The sequence below is a fragment of the Arachis duranensis genome, chromosome 6, assembly GCF_000817695.3.
Source record: "Arachis duranensis cultivar V14167 chromosome 6, aradu.V14167.gnm2.J7QH, whole genome shotgun sequence".
Lineage (NCBI taxonomy): Eukaryota > Viridiplantae > Streptophyta > Magnoliopsida > Fabales > Fabaceae > Arachis > Arachis duranensis.
Genome location: NC_029777.3, coordinates 108,618,140 through 108,637,967, shown reverse-complemented (window position 1 = coordinate 108,637,967; position 19,828 = coordinate 108,618,140). Strand labels below are relative to the sequence as shown.

Sequence of the window (19,828 nt, the reverse complement as noted above, 5' to 3'; positions counted from 1 at the left end):
ACAATATATTTAATAAAATATTAAAAAAAATATTAATATAATAATAAAAAATAATTCAAAAAAATATTGTTTAAAAAATACAAATAAATAAATTTTTAATGAATTTAAATTTAAAAATAATTAAATTTTTATCTATTTTTAAACTTGATATGTCAATATTTTGTGTTTAGAGTTGATGAAAAATCTCCCATTAAACCACGTTGTGTCACGATTCACAAAAGACAGATACTAAAATGAATCTTTTTATTATAAAAGATCACGTTATTATTCTAAAAATGGATAGAGACTGAGTTGTTAATTCACTCATAAATATATGTAATTAATAATTTTATAATTACCACGATTGATTAAAAAAGCAGAAGAATAAAGTAAATAACAAACAAAACAAACAAATGAATACGTGTGAATGAAATAAAAACTGATGACGCAATCTTAACGCGGAATAAACAGTTAAACACAAGTATATCCTCGTTTCCTTGTTTTACGACATTGCTTCCACAACAACTAAGGTTGAAGGTTGAAGGTTAGTTAGTTGTTAACACTTAAAACCACAAAAAAGGTAGAAGAAGAAGAAGAAGAAGAAGAAGAAGAATACAGCACAGCACAGCTCACACAAGAAAAAAGGGAGAGAAAAAGAAAAGGAAACAGAGAAAAGAGATGGGTATGTTCTGTAGTTGCTTCAATGGTGGAAATGGTAAACGAATGACAAAAGAAGAAGAGAGATTAGCGTCTGAAGAAGCTCGTGCCAAAGCTGCTGAAGCCGCTGAGAAAAGGTCCTCCTTTTATTTATTTATTTCTTTATTTTATGTTATGCTTTTGCAATTTCATTGGTATCATCTTAATAATTCATTGGATTTGAGGTTTAATTTGGCGTCTTTTGGTTATTGATATATTTCCTGTGGAAATTGTGAATGAAATACGTATCCATTTGGAATTGCCCCTTTTTGTGTTTTGATAAACCCCAATTAATTGGTTGTTTTGTTGAGCTGATTACTTCTTCTCATGCTTGGATTTCATACGTTTTTTACATTCCATTATCACAAATTCACAATAACCAGTACAGATTCACTTTCATTGTTGAAGGGGATTGCTTATATATATACATTACTTTTTTTTTTGTACAATCTTGAATGCTTGGATAAGATTTGTATTGAGATACTTTGATCCAATGATATACCAAAACGTTATAGTGGCAGAGAAAAAGGAAAAGAAATGCAGGGAGTAATTGGTAAACAAAATGAAGCATAAAAAAAAAGGGAATTTCAATTCTGTTATTGTGGTTTTTTATTAGTTAATAATAGTACGACAAACTATGGAGTAACTTCATGTATTGATCGGAATTGCAGGCAAGCGCAATTTGAGAATTCTGCAGCAGGACGAGCTGCTCGTGCACAGCAACATGGAATGGCAAAGCAAGCAGCAAACGCAAACAAAGGCGAACCAGTGCTAAAGGTAATAGTTTTACAATCTGCTAAACAGTTACAGTACAATTCCAGAGATAAATTCCCTTCTTGATTAAGAGTTGATGTAACTTTTTTGTTGTTCTTGTCTTCAAAATTGTTATATTGTGATATTCTGCTTTATTTCCCTTGCCTTTTGTTTAGCAATCTGCAATTGAATTTATGATCATACCATACTCATTGTATTAGAATTTAGAACCTCACTAATATTGTGTTTTGACTCTTTCATTTGTGGATCAGTGGCAGATGGGTTGAGGTTAGGGAATTTGATATTAGAGTCAACTTTCAATTGTGTGTAAGGTGAGTGATCTATCAGATAATTTTGGGCCCCCTTCTTTTTAATGCTTTTTTAAGTGCTAGTTTTGTGATATTGAACTCATTTTCTAATGAAAGAACTGGTCTTGAGACAATATATGTACTTGTATGACTGCATACACAGTAGATTCTCAGTTAGGATGTTCAAAGGTATACATGGCTTGGATTGTTTTGAGCTTTTGGTCTAAGTTCTCTTGGAGTAAATCAATTACAAAAAAAGAGACCGATAGAAAGCAAACAAAAGCACTTTTTTTTCCGAAGTTAGGGGTGAGACTTTAACCCGCAACCTCTAGGTGAGTATGGGAAGACTATACCATTTGAGTTATAACTCGTTGGTAAACAAAAGCACTTTTTTTTCTTGGCTTACAAAAAATTTACATAAACAAACCAATGAAGTTAGGTTAAATTTACTTTTTATGGTTTCTTCATGTTGTCTTAGGACTTTTCCCAAGGGTATTGTGTTTATAATAACATAATTGTGTATGTTATTTAGGTTATCTTGTGCCTTATTTTTTTTCGTTTGTGTTGCAGTATTAGCAAAGGGTGCGGCAAGGTTCTATGCAGCGCGAGCTTCGCTTTCTGCGAAGATGAACAAATTGTGTGTGCTCAGTGCTGCAAGCGTATCATTAGTGCCAAGTTGTTTATTAAATAGTCTTTGATTGTAAAGATTATGTTGTTAATTAGTTAAGAATAGTTTGATACCCTTTAAAAAAAATGCTAGATATTTGGTAGCAACTTTATTTTCTCTCTGTAGTTCAACTCACCAATGTTTGAAAACGAAAAATGGAAAAGGGAGAGAGTTCAACTCAACCAGTTTAGATTTTTACTAATTCTAGAAATGTTTGTTGAAAAAAAAAAATTATATGTACACCAAATATCAATCATTATGTAGATTTTTGTGTGTGCATATAACATAATTGTTCTTGTATATAGCTATTATCGCACTTAATGTCGATGACATCCATTCACTATTCAAAATTTCAAATAATGTTATTTTACTTAAATGAGCGTTACTATGTGAAGGGCAGCTTTGAGATGTTATTTTACTTAAATCGGCATTACTTCGACCTTGCTATCAGATGAGCTTTAACTTGAGGATTTTGCAATAGAATGAAGTAATTCTATAGATAACTAGCTAGATTATCTATACATCTGAATTCTAACCAAATGATTAACAATGCAACATTGATCATATATCATAGAGTTACCTAAAGTTCTTTTATTACTCAAATTTTTGCACTGGAGCTGAAAGCTTGAGTTCATATGCAGCTTGAAAGAAATCTGCTGCTTGTTGTAATGAACCTTCCATTTTAGAAACCAATCCAAGGTTGAACCAAGCATCATGGTTTGTTGGTTCTATTCTCAATGCATTCATCAAAAAGCTTCTTGCAATTGGAAGTGATTGCATACCAAGTTTGATCATCAATTCTGCAGATGAAATAATACTTGGAATGTAATCAGGTTCTATTGACAATGAGATTGAGAATGAAACAAAGGCCTCCTGGTATAATGATTGCGCTTCAAATAACATTCCTGTCACAGCCATGTAATTTCAGATGAGTGATTAGTTAATGGATTTAATTTCTCTGCACTAATAATGTAAAGTAATTTTACACCATCAACCAATAGAAATTCAGAAAAATGCCAAATCATTGAAAAATTCGTCGAAACGCACAATAATTGATCATTGAAAACATGAACAAAGGTGTCAAGTTCTCCATACCAGTAATGTGCCAACTTCTGGGAGAGAAAAATTCTATTAACTGAGCTTTGTCAAGACAAGCTTTTGCATCAAGAAATGAACTAAAGTCTGCATATATTGTTGCCAAATCCTGCCATGCTTCCATTTCCAACTTCCTTTCTTGAAGTGCCTGCAAAGCATGAATTCAGATCTTAATCTATAACATTAGACAAGCAATCCTCAAATAAACTATAAGAATTAGATGGTAAATTAAAGTTTTACAGGAAAATAGATAGAGGGGTATTGGTTAATGGCTTTAAAACTTCATTAACTAATCTCTGTATGAGCTTGTATTTATTAATACCTTCTCAAGATTAGTGTCAACCAAGTATCCCAACGATTAAGATATATTTACAACTTAAGATCCAGGCTGAGACGCTATTGAAATTGAAAATTTGGAAGACATATCTTAAGATAAATGTTGTTCTTATAGTGTTGCTCCATTCAATAAAATTATTACACACCTCATGTTTGAATGCTTTTGCTTGATCAAAGTTCTTCTTATCTTGATGCCAAGGCTCCTTTTTAGCCTGGATCAGTGCTAGCAAGATTCTGTAGGTCTCTACTGCTTGCTTCGGTTTCTGCTGCGCGATCTGGAGTACTGCTTTCAATCTCAGAAGTTCTAACTGGTCAATCTTTTCAGTATCTTCTAACGCAAAATCAACTATTGTTTCTGAATCCTTAAACCGCTGTTGTGCAGATACTATGAGCGCTAACAGTTGCCAACCTCTTTTCGAGCTACCAACAGTCATATCTGAGTACATCATTATATTGTCAAAAGCTGCATCAAGATTCCTTTGAATTGCATTTTCAAGTCCAAGGTTGAAGATCACTTCAGGATCATCATTTTGACTTAGAGCAGCCTCATTTAGAAAGTTCAAAGACTCTCTTTGAAATATAGTTCTTTCAGAATCCAGCACAGATCTTCTAGCCGCAGTGCCGGAGCAAACACCCAGAAATTTTTTGCCCTGACCCAAAAAATGCTTATTTTGAAGCTTTGCTAGATCGATAGCTTTGCGGGAAAACTTAATGCCTTCAAGAGCATGGTTTGGATACCGGGAACACAGTTTAGCACCAAACAAAAATGAAGGGAAATGGGGTCTGCAATTTGCTTCAGAACTACCACAAGACTTCCTCAATAAATTCAAGGCCACTTCGTCCTGACCAGCTGCACTGTAACAAAGAGCAAGAAAGTACCATCTCTCGGCTCGATCATAGATACCAGGAAGGATCTGCTCCACATAATCAGCCAATGATTCAAACATTCCGGTAACAGAAAGTGCGAATGTTAGATGATCCGCTGTTTCACTGTCCCATTGTATTTCCTGAACCACCATCTTTGCCATGAGTACTAATAGCAAAAGTATTGCTTCTTCGATGTTACTCTTTGGTGTCGCTGGAGACCTAGCTTGTAATTGTGGCGGCAGGTCTACTTCAGCACCACAATAGAGTAGTGTGGTGGCCAAATCTTTTTGCATACTGGCCAACTTTCCTGGCTCCATATTCCACGGCTTGATCAAAGCACGGCGATAAGCCATGACAGCTTCGTCTAAATTACCTGCCTTGATCCATAGAGTTGGAAGCAATTCAATTGCTCTGTGGAACATGTCTTGCAACTTACACTCTTCGGCGATGCCATCCGGCATTCCATTAGGAAGAGCAGACTCAACCATATCCAGAATTATGCTGCACGTGTTTGCAGCCCCTGGTGAATAACAAAGTAGCAGTAATGTTAAAATTCGGTATCTGTAACTGCCAAAACACTCATGCATAATGAATTGCATTTTGGAACTCGTAATTTATCTATGCTAATTTGTAGAACTGGATTATAATTATTTAAACTATAAGTATCTGATTGAAAATATTTGTACATAATCAAAAGCTCTAAGATATGATTATGAGTGTTGTAAAAGGTACCGGTGTATCGCCCGAGTTCCTCTAAGGACTTGGATTTAAGCAAGATTGCCTCAACAAGAAGGCTTACTGAATGCATTGACATCACATTAGGGACCACATTATCAGCTCTAGAACGTTGTTTTTTTGGCCTAGTTCTTTCAGCAATGGCTCTTATCATCCTTGGTGTCAAGGCCTTGATTTCAATGCCCTGAAAAACTTGAAGGGCAGCATCAAAGTTCCCTCTTTGATATTCAAGCCTCCCCAGCAAAGCCCGAGCTTCCTGAAATTCATCGAAAAACAATGACAACAACAACAACAACAAAAAACAAACAACTGAGCATTGTCACATTAAACAGGGTCGGCTACATGAATCAGACAATACCGACTCCACTAAGTTAATATTATTAAGGGAAGATTCTCACTTTTCCAGAGTGATTTTTTTTTAAAGGTTATTTTCTCAACTATATAAGTTTCATCACTTAATTAGGAATTTGGTACTTCACTTAACTTTCTAGTTCACCAAATCATTTCAGAGAGAAAGAAAGACATTAATGATTCATACCTCATAGTTCAAAGAAAGAGCTTCTTTAAGAGTTGATTCAGCTTCTTCAACTTGGTTCTGATCAAATTTAGAATCCCAATCACCCCCAGTCCTTGATGAAGAAAGTCCACTGGCAGAGAAATCTCTCGTTGCCAATGACTCCGGTGACTGCGGCGGTGCCTCCTCGAATTTGAATTGCTCCCCTGAGCAAGCACACAACATCTTCCTTCCAGAAAGAAACTAAAATGATAGGAAAAAGAAAGTGCAGATGTTCTGCTTGATATTGAACCTCACAGAAACCAGTTTCAGTACTAGAGAAAGCACTCCAAAACCTTCAAATCAACACAATTCACCGCAATTATTGCAAATTTTTCAATACAAAACTAAATTAGCATAATGAAGAATGCCACAAATTATAGTACACAATGAACAAAACCACACATGACACAAAGAATGATGGGAATGATGGGTACCTTCTTCATGTATGTAAGCATAATAAAACCAAAACCCCAACAAAAATTCATTGGAAAAAAACAAACAAACCAAGTTCCATTAATGGAAGAAAAACGGAAGGTGAAAAGATGGAGGGACAAAGATATGACAGATACTCTTCAAAGGCAATGATGAATGTCATGAGAAAAGGTGTTTCCAGATATAACATGAAAGAACATGAAATTGCATGTGGATGAGGGTGATGAAAAAAAGCTAGACAAGCAATAATGAACAACATAGCTTTGAACTTACCATAGCTCAGATTCCAAAGACTTTAAACTTTCTTTTCAGAAATGTAAGTGTAACTGTGTAAGTGTTCTACTACTACTGCAGCTACTAGTTTTAACCCATGAAAGCTACTCTTCTATTTTTGAACTTTGTGCTTGTTTTTCTAATGTTGGTACATTTTAAAAATGGAAAATTAGTTCTTAGACCTTATTGGTTCATAAGATCCAGCACCTTGAAAAAAGTAAGTTGGAAACTTTGGCCTTAATAATGAGGAGATCCAAGTAGACAACAAAAAATTAGTATATGAAAAATGGTATCTGAGAACTGAGATCTGACAGTAATAATTTTGGATTTAAAAATTGGTTTAGTTTCTCTACTCTCTTTTGGGTTGCAGAATGTTTGGTGATGGAATATGTTAATATGAGTGACAAATGTCATGTGGTGTAGTGTGTCATGAAAGATGTTGGTAGATTCTTTTGAGTTAGATTCAAGTTTAAACAAAGTTGTTCTTTTTCTTTGTCTTGATCTGTTGTATTCATTATAGTGTGTTTTTGCATTACAAATTTAAGAATTTTTATAAAAAATTACAAAACAGGATTTAGAGTGGAAATTAAAGGTTAATCACTCTAAAAATAATTGCAAACGGAACCCCATTTTTTTGTTTTTGGGAGAATTGGTAATTAGACATTTGTCCCTTTATATTTTCTAATTTTACAAAATTTCCCCTTCCCTTTTAACCATCCTTTCGAAGAGAATTGCCATTGATGTTTTCATCTCATCTCAGCAGCTACTGCCGCCACCTACACTCATCACCGTCACCGCTCCTTCTACCGCCGCCGCACCATATTTTCAAGTCCAAAAATTAACAGACCAAACGTCTAGAAACATTCGGAAACTGTGCATAGATTCTCAAATTTATTGTGGAATCCTACCAGAGTAAAAGCATCCAAAGTCACACAAAATGTTCATAGAATAGGCAATAAAGTAAAATAAAATAAAAATAAAATGGAACCTTAAAGGAAGTGGAACAGCGTCGACGACGAAACACAACGAAGTGGTGGATCCGAAATCAGCGGCGGCAGCGAAATCGTGTTGCGACGAAGAAGCAGCGGCTCGGAGTTTAGGCGGCGGAAGCGTGGTGCGGTGATTGTGGTGGTAGTGGCGGTAGAAGCAGCGGTGATGATGTTGAGTGCAGGAGGAAACCCTAGCAGATACACTCTTCTATTCCGCATTAAGTTAAAAGGGGAGGGGAATATGTGAAAAGTAAAAAATAAAGGGACAAAAATTTAATTATCAATTCTTCCAAAACTGAAAAAACGGAGTCCAATTTGTAATTATTTTTAGTGATTTATCTATTTTTAGAAAGTGTCTGTTTGAATAGTGTGTGAAAACTTTCATTTTTTTATGGAGCTAAATTTTGTCACATGGAATGGAATTTATCTATAAATATTAAATAAAGTGAAATTTCATAATTTTAATTTTAAATCTCTCTCTAAAAGAATTTTGTTAGTTGTGAAATGTCCTCATTTAAAATTATTTGAATTCATGATAATAATTCAAAAATAATACAATATTTAGATGCTATTATATGTATGGGTATACAATAAAAAATAGTTATTTTTAGATAAATGATTCAATTCAATCGTAGTGCCAAAATTAAAATAATATCAAATTAAATAGACATAGAATTAATGAAATATATTTTGATATATATTGATGTATACTATCTTAAATACATCCTAACAAGAATATAATTCATATTTTGGTGAAATTCTAAATTAATACATAATAAAATACAAATCAATTTTTACAAAGATAATTAAATAGTTACTCATATTTTTGTTAAAAATAAAAATCTAAAGAACAAAGAAATGGATGTGTGTATATCAATGGAGAAAGGGAAGAACAGAAGAGGAAGGAGGAGACCTGACTTCATCAACAACTTGTCTCCATTAATTTTTGTCCCCTTAAATGTTGCTTACTTTTTCTAGCTTTTGTCAGAAGCACTGACTTTACTACCAACTTAATCAAATCTTATCCTTTTTCCTTATAGTTGTTGAATAGTACTATCATTAGTAATTATAGCAAAAAAATTTTCCCTCTATTTGTTAAGATTTTTTAAGAAAAAAAAACTCTTAGACATTGATTAAGAAATAACAAACAAATTTGTAATAGGTTTAGTTAATATGGCTAAACTTACTATTAATAGAAATTTAAAAAAAAATTTAATAAATTCATTTGCAAGAGTACTTTAATCAGTAATCATGACTGGATATTATAAAGAAGACAAAAATAAATACTAACACAAATTAAGCTTAGCAAAGTTTGTATTTGTGATCCCCTGATCCATACATTTTTTGTCAAAAAAGTCACGAATTAAATAAGTGGTAAATCTTACTTTTTGAATATGGACTCAGTAATCCATATTTGAAACGAGATTAGCGGATATTATTATGACAAACCTCTCTAGTTTAGCTATAAAGTATAATAAATTAAAATTCGCACACTGTGTGATCAACCGAAAGATAGTAACTTTTGAATTATTATTATTATTTTTTATTTATTTGCACAATACATAATTCTATGAAAAAATGATAAATAGATCTTTGATTTTTTTTATATATAGACATTTAAGTTTTTGAGAATTTAAAAATACATTTAAGTTTTTGATTTTTTAAAATCTGGACATAATGATCTCTTATGCTCTCTTTGGTCTGTCAGACTCAACGAAAAAACAAACATAATTTCCATTGTACTGACCTAGTTGATACAGATGCACATGAGAGAGTTTTTAAAATTAGAAACTTAAATATCCCCAAACAAAAAAATCAGGAATCGATTTATTTTTTTTAATTTTATATTGTAATGTGTTATAAATAGGGTAAAATATTTTATAGCATCCATCTAGAATGTGAGCTTTTTTAAGGTGTCTTTTCTTAGCCTACATTATGAAATATTCCACGTCAAAAAAATCTTACATTATCATATATACCATTTATGGATTTAACTATGACAATCATATACAATTTTTTACAAATTTTCGTTGATCAAGTTTTAGCACGTGGTATTTAAGATTATAGTTTAAAATTTTAAATATGCCTAATATTTAAAGATGGTGGTTGAATGGTTAGATATGGTCCCAACTCATATCGAAGAAATGAAGAACTGACGAAGCATATTGGTCAAATAAATACAGCTGGCCCAATTTGGTAGTTTACTGCGATCATGTCATGTGAACATGAAAAATTAATTTTAAATTAATTGTTTGTATAAAATATATATTAAAAATTAATTAAATAATATATATAATAATTAATTTAATAGTCAATTTTTTAACACAAGTATTTTTTTAAATTTATTGTTTATTTATTTATTAAATATGCTTGCTCTAAAATTAGAAGAGAATAATGATGAAATTTACAGTTAAAGAAAGAATATTAAAATTTTAAATACGAGTAATAGAGTTTGAGAAGCTTTATTGTTTTTCATGGAACAAATTTATACATCACTAAATTTTTAATCACAGAATAAATATTATGTTTTATGGGATAAATATCAACATGAAAAAAAAAACATATACATCATACAATATTTAAGAATATTTTCTAAAACTTTTACATTACTTACAAAGGTAAAAACAAAGAGGAGGAAATCACTAGGCTAATTTTTGAAGTTGGTATCTGACTTTAAATTTGTTCCAAAGACATGAACAATCTTTGTACATTTCTTAAATTTGATAAAAATTTACATATTAGTTTCTAAAAAAATAAGATTTTCTTTTCATTGTAGAATTGAACCAATGAGATTGTTAATATAAAAGAAAAAAAATATTTATAATGTTTACACCTTTTTATATTTTGTATGGTATAAATTTTTTTATTATTTTTCATTAATTTTTTTTAAATTTAGATCATCTAAATTTTGAATTTTCACATTAAAGATAAAGTATAATCTCTCATTGTTAAATAATTTCTCTCTCGTATTTTTTTTGTCCCAAAGATCACAATTTATGTTTTAAAATAAAATTTAAAATTTAAAAATCCAAATACAAATTTTTTTAACAGCATGGTATTTGAAGTTTTGAACCCTTCAGAAAATTAATAAGGACGGCAAAAGTCGATAGTTTCATTAAAAACTGTGACGAAAGTCTTATGTAATTAGTTTTTTTTAGTTGTCTACAGTATTTTCCAATTCGACATATCAATGACTAATTTGTTGTGAATCTGAGCTTTATTTAAGGGTTTATCACTGGGTAATAAATTCTACATGCACAAGACAAAATTCAAATTCTCGACACTTACTTAAATAGACGAGTGAACTGACTAGTCGACCAATCCAAACTGATTTTATAATTACTTTACTTCACATCGGTCTTATCAACAATTACATTTTCCTGTTCTTTCCCCTACACACTGGATGGCCTTATTCTTTGATAGTGTATCGTATCATTTATGTTATTGTTTTCATCTCATATATTTAATTATTTGTTTATTCTAATTTCTCTCATATTACCTAGTTTGGTTTGTTTAGGATCTCAAAATTGTTTCTCGTAAGAGTTTTAATTTTTTTTTAATCATTTTTTAAGTGAAGAGCAGTTTTTAAAAGGAAGTGGCTGAGATAAAGAAACCATCGATCATGGCCCAAAAAGTTTTCAAAAGAGCACATGCCATGCACAGAGATCCTTAATTATAACTTTGTAAGGTGGTGCCTATGATGTAGGTAATGGACTAATGGTAAAGTCAAGGATAAAAAGAATTTCGTTTAGCACTTTAGCTACAAATAGATCAGTGTAAATTACACATGTTTTTTCAAAATACACTATCTATATTCATAGATCTTACCAATCTTTATATAGCTCAACATTATTTTTTTTCTGATAGTATTTATAGTTTCATTAAATTTATAGTTAATTCTTTTTATATTTTAAAAGTGTTTAATTAAGTTCTTATAATGTTGTGAATATCGTAATTAAGTCGTCATTATCGTATAAAAAATTATTAAACATTTTCTTATTTTTAAAGTATTCTATTAATTTTAATATTTTTAGTACAAAAAAATTTAATTACAACATTCAAAACGATGTAAAAAAAAATTAGTTAAAAGCTTATACATTATGAAAATTTAATTACAAATTTGATAAAATTATAACTATTTTTATATAAATATGTTTAAAAATAGACCATTGCTATAGTGTGCCTAAAAGATAGTGTACAACTTGTCAAAAAAATTAAGAATTAATATTTAATTTAAAAATATTAAAATAAATAATTTTAAATATTTAAAACTTATTATAAAAATTAAATATCAAATAATAAACAACATAAAATTGACTTTAAAATATAATTATTCTTCACATATAAGTCATTTTTTTATACAAGTCTATACAAGTCATTTATATTCACGCGCACACGTTTTTCTTCGTGCCATTATTTTATGTTCTTCTTTTTCGTTATTTTTCTCTTTTGTTATCGTCATCACCAACACCATCTCCTCCTCCTCCTCCTCTTTCTCCTTCTTTTTTCATTGGAATTTATTCTCCTTCTTCCTTTTCCTCCTTCTCCTCCATCATCAGTTATCTCGTTGTTGAAAATAATAAATAATTCAAGTTCAGATTGTTAATTGAACCAGAATGAAATTTATTATTGTTTTGAATCCAATCAAGTGGTTGAGGTGTGGTTCGATTCTAGTTAATTTTTTCGTTAGTAGTTTATGATTCTGTAGGTGAATAATGTTTCATCGTTGATTGTTTAAATAGAATGTAATGTAAAAGTTATGCATTAAAGAAAATATTTTTATATATTTGCAGCAAATTTGGGTATAACACGAAAATATTTAGGTGTAACATGAAGATATTTGAGTGTATTGTTTAAGAATTTTCTGTGTATGTGCACTGATAAGTTCTGCATCATTCAAAACTTTTCTTCTCCCTCCTCTTAATCTTGTGCTGTTTTTTCTTCTTTTTCATCATTATTTTCTTTTTTTATTCATCTTTTTTTCTTGTTTTATCTTCTCAAGTTTCTTCTTGTTTTACTATTTTAACAAGAATAAAAACAAAAAAATCAAACAAAGAAAAAAAAGAAACACATAATGTTGCAAAATTATTTAAAAGATGATGGACTTACATTCATTCATCTAAAAGAAAGAAATAAATAAGGAAAAAAAGAAAAAAATGCAGCATTAGAAGAAATATTTTTTTGTATTTGCAGCAAATTTGGGTGTAATACGAAGATATTTAGGTGTAACACGAAGATATTCAAGTGTATTGTTTAAGAATTTTCGGTATATATGTGCTGATAAATTCTGCATAATTCAAAACTCTTCCTCTTCCTCTTCCTCATCTTCTGCTGCTTCTGCTTCTGCTTCTTCATCCTCTTATTTCATATTCTCATAATTCTTCTTAGGAGAAAAAAATTAAACAAAGAAGAAAAAAATACATAATGTTGCAAAATCAATAGAAGGAGGAGGAAGAAAAAAAAATGCAGTAATAACAACAGTAATAAAAAAACGACGATGAAGATGAAATACGCAAAGAAAAAGAAGGAGAAATACAAAGAAGAAGAAGAAAAAAGAAAAAAAGAAGGAGGAAAAACGCGAGATACAAAGAGAAACAATTAGATTTTACACACATATTATACAAGTGACTTGTATGACTGTATGCCAAAAAGACTTGTATGTAGTAGTATTCTTAAAAATAATATGTTAAACTCGTAAGTATAAAAACACCTTCAAGGATGATATGAGTGATTTCAAGGGGGAATCTAATGAGATGGATGACAATTGACAAGTACTTAGAAAGTAGCAGTGTGTGTCAGTTTACTTTGTCGCTACCTTAATTTTTGAGTCCATTGTAACTTTCACGTACTCTTATTCTCATTTCATGTCACTATCCTTTTAATCTTCCTTTAACAGCTTCCACGCACCCTCCACTTACATCAATCATTCTCCACTTTGGATTATTTCAAATAATACTAGTCCATTTCCTCTTTTTTCACAGTACGTGATAATGTTTAACGTAGATATATATTGTTTAAAGTATGTTGTTAATTATCAATATAAATTGTTTTACTTAACAGCACATTGAAATTTTTCTAGGATAATATGAGTTTAAGGAAAGGTGGGTTCTATCATGAAAACATGCTTAAAGAAGAGCTATATAAACTTTAAATTGGTGTTAATACTTAGTAGATACACAATTTCTTCTCTCTATATACTATGTTTGGTTTAAGAGAAAATAGGGCTAGAAAGAAAGAAAGTGGAAGAGAAAATGGAGAAAATGAAGAGAAAACATAAAATGAGAACAAGAATTATACATTAATTTCTAGTTTCTATATAATGTTGCATTCTTGATCACATAGGCCACCACAATGTAGAGAAGGCATAAATATTTGGGGCCACCTATGTACATAACAAGAAAATATTCTGTCATGCTGGGACAACATGCAAAAATAAGATTCCTAGCCATTAAGTCAAAATAACAATAATAGCAGAAAATGATGAAGTATAAGATTAGTGAACAAATTCTCAAGTGAACATCATCCCAGCAAATAAGTAGTTCCACTCCAATCCAAAGCTCATGCTTCATCATCACCTGCATTAGCTGCATAATGACCTAAGTTTCTACCCTGTTGATAAAAAAAAAAGAATTAACCCAACAATATTTTAATTTGACAACATAATCATAATGTGAACAAGGATTATATTATGATGTAAGTTTACACCACCAACTGCAATCAAATCTTATAGCATTGGATCATCTTGAACTTGGTGCATTGAAGTCATTGCCAACACAATTAGCTAGCTTTTGTAACTATGATGAATTTTTATTAACAAAGGGTAAAAAGTGAATATTGGTTTGACATGTTTAGATTGAGATCCCCATCGTGACGATTTTGTTGCAATATAATTTAAAAGAACAATGGAATGAGGACAAAAACGAAGATGGAGATGAATTGGTGGCGAAAAATAAGCCAACCTGTGAGGAAGGTAACCTAAGAGTTAAAGTAATCAATTTGTAACCATGCATTTTAAACAGGAAAGTAAGAGTTGATGATCTCTATGTATGTTAAGAAAGGTACCTCAGATAACAATCGTTGTTTATTAAGCAATTGAGTCCTTGCTTTGTTCTGAACGGAATTTGGAGACTTGAACATTCTCTACAAGTGGAAGAATGATGCAGATCAGTGAATAATGGTAAGTACAACGCAAAAGATTAGAGAGGACATTTGATATAACCAAAAAAAAACCTCGGATTTGGATCCATTAATGTTCAAAATAAACAAGAACTTGTCATATTCACATTCCCATCAATGATTTGATTACTCAAGAAAATAAGAAGTGAAAAAGGATAAACAATCAATGGTAGAGATATGAACATGACAAAAAATCATGTTTGTTTTTAAACGTGCGATGATCCAAATCCCAAAAACTCATTGGGATTAAAAACAAACTAACCTTTTCACCACTGGACATTCGGGGTTCATTGCCACCAAGATATCTTTTCTTCGGGGTGAAATTAAAAACATCATGAAGGAACCCATTTTCCTAAATTGCCAAGGTAGAAGACAAAGAAAAGGGATGGGATAAGTAAACCTCTGGAGTTGTAAGCTTTTTTTGGAACAATTAGGAACACGCCAAAAGAAAGAAAGTTGCCATGAGTAAACACCAACCTGCATATGCTTGATGAATCCTCCCCCTAAAAAGTGCTTGAGATAGTTCAACTGCAAATATCTGAATGTCAGCTTGCTAATACGTAAAAATAATTTTTCAACGAAAAGTAATGATGAATGCAAGTAAAGACCTGTATCATTTGGGACCAAGATGATGTCTGCAGTGAATCGCCACCAATCTTCATTGAAATTTCAGGAGAGTCACCATACTAGTATCACATAGTATTAAAGTAGTGTCAATAAAGAAGCTTATGTCAATATCTACATTCTTAGAAAATATATTCAAACAGAAATATTGAGAGAAAAATAAAGCACCTCAAAAAAGTCCAAGATATCTCGGAACAAGTTCCTTTGAGTATTAAGATCTTTCTTAGCAGAACCTTTTCCCCCGGCCTCAACAGAAAGGTTCTCAACTTGATTTTTTACCTTCCCTTTCAATCCTTGTAAATGTATGTAACTTTCCTGCACTTTACTCTCTTCTTGCGTCATATCACCTGTGCTCTCAGATGCAGCAGAAAATTTCTGTATGCTGCCAATATCGAAAATTAGAGCCAGTGCTTCGCCAGCAGCAATGCGTACCGACCGATCTTCCTTTTCTAGAAGACTAGATAAATAAGATATGGAACTGCATCAACATTAGAAACATTTCATTAGATCCTAGTCAATACCACAAATCAAAGAGTAAACACAGAAACAGGATTGCTTACCTTTGCCAAAATTTTGAATTCAGTTTCAATTCACTCAAGGTAGAGAGGAGAAAGGACCATGCAGATACCACGGCAGTTATTAATGGAGCAGAAGGTTTGGCCGCAACTACCTAAATAATAAAATAGAAGAAACAGTGAGCTTATCATGGAAATGTTAAGATAACACAGTTATTGTCAGAAAAATATTACACTCGAGCTTGATTAGTACATTTGAAACAGATGCTTACATTGGAACCTAATTTGGGATGAATCACTCTCCACAATATGTCCATTGATCTCTGAGTTTCCTCTTCATCATTCCCACCAACAAAGGTGATTATAGCCAAACATTCCAGAAACTATACATATAGCATTTAGCAGAGGAAATTGAGAATAAGAGCCTCTGAAGAACCAGAGGGAAATTTTGAATACAAGACATTCCAAAAAATACAAACTCCTACTTACAGGCGGAATTTTTGTAGCGTTTGACTTAGATGTAAGATACTCATCCAGGGTATTAACTGATTCCTCAAATATTTCTCGTGCATTATCACCACAACCAACAGTAATGGCCAAAAGACCTACAAAAGATTAGATTAAATATTAATCAAATGAAACGTAATATACCAAGCATATGTGAGTTAATCAAGTCGTTACCGATTGCATGAGATGCCAATGCTATCTCCTTTGCAGATGCCTTTTTGGATCCTTTTTTTATTGAAGCAAGACAAGAATGTAATAAAGTAGCAAATCTGAAAAAAGGAAAGCACTTTAAGATTATGGTAACTCATAACTATCATAGTTTGATAGATCAATAAATATGAGTAACATATATCATCTCATTATTTGACAAGAATAATCTCTGACATTAATACCTCAAATAGCAATCATCATTTTTAGAGAAATAACAAATACAAAAGAAGATAAATCACATTAACAGGAAGAGTAGACATGGTTTTAGAAACAGAGTCAACAAGACAGCATAGTAGTGCAGGCATAAGTGCTAGGAAGATATATATATATATATATGTAACTTAATTGAACAGTAACTTGGTTCAATTGTATGTACTAACACAATTTCAACAGATAAGTTCTGAAGACAAAAATTAAGGATCGACTTCAAATCATTCGAATGAGTCATATAAATATGAGAAATATTTTATATTTTACTTCAATTTCTGAATTTTACCTCAAATAAACTGCAACTTATGTAATATGAAATTACTTGAACTAAAAGAACTATTTAGGCAATGAAAAATTTTGGACAATTGCAAGTAGTTAGTGGGGAATTTGAACATACAATCGGGAGAGCCCTAAGATAATTTCCATTTTCAACACAACCAAACTACAGACATTCAACTCAAATCTATACACTAAGAAACAAAGAAGAACCATGCAGCAAAAATGGGCAGACCGTTGCTAATATATATAGAGGTCTGATAAAAAGCAGATCTAGCTATAAGGATTCATCAATATGTCCCTTTAGAAACATATACTAGGTAAATTACAGAAGGAAACATAATCAAATAATTGTATAATGAGAAAAACTGTATAGACAGATGCTTACTTCTTCTCCACAAACTGATGCTGCATATTACTATTAAATGTCTCAATAATCACTGACAAAGCTTTCTCCCTTGTAGAACCCCTTTATCAAGAAGAAAGGAGAAAACATAAGATAGACAACCCTTAGGCTCAAAATGAAGGTGGTTTAAATAGAATAAGCAAAAACTGAGAATACATTTAGCATACGATAGAAGCTTATTACAGGTTCAAAACAGCTTAAACTAAAAACCTTATTAAGAGAGCTACCTACAAAATTGAAACAACTACTTTCCTCCAAGATAAGCATAACCAAATATGAAGTTAGTTCCATGTTCATTTAACTTTACCATTGCCAATTTTCATGCTAAATCACTTCTTTCTTCTAACATGCACTTAGACTTATTAGCATACACATTCATATAATTTATGGTTGCAAATTTCAATGTTAAAAACTCTTCTAAATTATGACTGCAAGTGAGATAAGTAACTACCTTTTCTCATCTAATGCATCAAGAGCTTGATCGAGCAGAGTCTCCTGATCAACGTGCACCTCTTCGTTCCCTGTCACCGACATTTTGTCAGTTCGGGCACTCGATGATGAACTCACACTACCTTCATCATCACTGTCCAACAATACTGCAGCATTCTTCCGTTGAGAATTACCTACCCAAAACAAAACCAAACAACAAACAGCACTCAATTCTCCCACCAAACATCATCATACTCTAAAATGGTAGTACTCAATATGCAACATTCAACATAACACATTAAACTCACTACAATTAACATAGCAATGAACCTTCACATCACTAGCTTAAACTGCATGCACCAGTCATAATAGTCCTTATCTTTACAAAATTTATGATCCTAGTCTCTTACATTTTATTTTGCAATTCTCTCCTTGGTCAAAACTCAAAAGATAGTCCACATGAATAATCACAGTTCACAGACATTTATTCATTAATAAAGAAAAATCTAAGGTTGTGATTGGTTTAGAAGATATTTTCTTTATCCCTGTTTGAGAATACCTTCTACGTCAGCTAATCAAAATTTCCAATTTAGGAATTTGACAAATCATGAAGACTTAAAAAGCTATCGTAACACATGTCGTTACTCATCATAAACAGATATCCTTCTACACTTTTGTTGGATGATAATGTAAAACACTAAAAATTCAAATCATTAATTATAAAAGTTAGCACCTTATTCCAAAAAAAAAAAAAACTATCTATTTATAGAAAAAGATTATTTTTCCCCTGAAAAACCAAAAAAACAAAAAGATATAAGGTTAAAGTAGGTACGCTTTCCCATTTTTCGTGTCAACGGCTTTTCCCTCTTTTCTTCTCTACTTCGAGCTGTGTGTGTTTGGGATATATTCGTCAAAAGCAGGTACAAGGCTTGATAATCGAAATCTGAAAGGAAGCTGATTTGAGAATCTCGTTTTCTATGGAATTCAACTGTGCAGAATTTGGGGAGAAAACAGAAAACAACAGCAGCAAGAAGAAGTTCGAAGCTAGGTTGAGCTGCGATGAGTAATAACAAGCCATTAAAATTCAAAATTGATAGAGAGGGTGCGTGAAAGAAAGGGAAAATAGAGAAACACACGGAAAATAAGGGGAAGGAAAAAAAATATATTCAGGATTTTGAAGAAATCGCAATGCAGAGAGAGAGAGTGTAGTTCAAAGAAAGTGGCTGGCGTGGAATATTCGGTAATGTGTGTGAATGTGTGATTGCAAATTATGCTGATGCTGATTCCGTGAACACTTACGTGGCAGATTTGAGACCGTTGATTTTTCGGTGAATTTTTGCCACGGATTTTTTCTTTTCTTTTCTTTTTTATTTTTTTGTCGGCACCTTTGAAGTTTGTGACTTTGTGTGTGGGAGTTATTTAGATTTTAGAATCATGTCATTAGTTGATTCAGTTTATCTTGATTGCACGGGTGTAGATTGGGTTAAGATTCTTTTGGATATTCGGTAAGGTGCAGTGGAAATAAGAGTAAAAATCAATTATTGAATTTATCTTTTTAAAAAAATAGAATCAATTGAATAGAATTGAATTTACATTTAAAAATATAATGTTAATTGAATATATTTCGGCTGGAAATTTTTGTAGGGTGGATAATTTTGTGGTCCGTATTTTTTGACGTGATTTTCTTAATACAGATATTTAAAGGAATTGTTAAGGAACAATTTACTTTTTTATTTTTAATTTTATGATTTTTTTACTGTGCATTATTTTTTATTATTTTAATGAATTT

The 19,828-nt window shown here is 31.5% G+C and overlaps 3 protein-coding genes across 4 annotated transcripts; 1 reads left to right on the top strand and 2 right to left on the bottom strand.

Moving 5' to 3' along the window:
- The first annotated feature begins 475 nt into the window (after nt 1-475).
- Nucleotides 476-2,599, top strand: LOC110272898 (uncharacterized). The gene is made up of 4 exons (XM_021125553.2): nt 476-773; nt 1,347-1,452; nt 1,701-1,760; nt 2,307-2,599. Exons 1-3 carry the CDS (start codon nt 658-660, stop codon nt 1,713-1,715), a joined length of 237 nt encoding a protein of 78 aa, XP_020981212.1. The 5' UTR covers nt 476-657; the 3' UTR covers nt 1,716-1,760; nt 2,307-2,599.
- A 99-nt stretch (nt 2,600-2,698) lies between these two features.
- On the bottom strand, nt 2,699-7,936 carry LOC107495806 (protein NPGR1). 2 transcript variants are annotated; one of them, XM_052263241.1, is made up of 7 exons: nt 7,686-7,936; nt 6,698-7,601; nt 5,975-6,285; nt 5,434-5,692; nt 3,981-5,221; nt 3,499-3,646; nt 2,699-3,308 (listed from the first exon to the last, which is right to left on the bottom strand). In XM_052263241.1, the coding sequence occupies exons 3-7, from the start codon at nt 6,173-6,175 to the stop codon at nt 2,998-3,000; spliced, it is 2,160 nt and encodes a 719-aa protein (XP_052119201.1). In that variant the 5' UTR covers nt 6,176-6,285; nt 6,698-7,601; nt 7,686-7,936; the 3' UTR covers nt 2,699-2,997. The 2 variants fall into 2 exon arrangements, with proteins under 2 accessions (XP_052119201.1, XP_015972488.1); XM_016117002.3 differs by lacking the exon at nt 6,698-7,601.
- Nucleotides 7,937-13,960: 6,024 nt separating this feature from the next.
- Nucleotides 13,961-19,262, bottom strand: LOC107495820 (uncharacterized). The gene is made up of 13 exons (XM_016117018.3): nt 18,872-19,262; nt 18,062-18,233; nt 17,593-17,673; nt 16,683-16,777; nt 16,491-16,606; nt 16,274-16,384; nt 16,047-16,156; nt 15,655-15,964; nt 15,471-15,548; nt 15,340-15,390; nt 15,125-15,214; nt 14,749-14,826; nt 13,961-14,295 (listed from the first exon to the last, which is right to left on the bottom strand). The coding sequence occupies exons 1-13, from the start codon at nt 18,879-18,881 to the stop codon at nt 14,245-14,247; spliced, it is 1,353 nt and encodes a 450-aa protein (XP_015972504.1). The 5' UTR covers nt 18,882-19,262; the 3' UTR covers nt 13,961-14,244.
- Between the last annotated feature and the right edge of the window lie 566 nt (nt 19,263-19,828).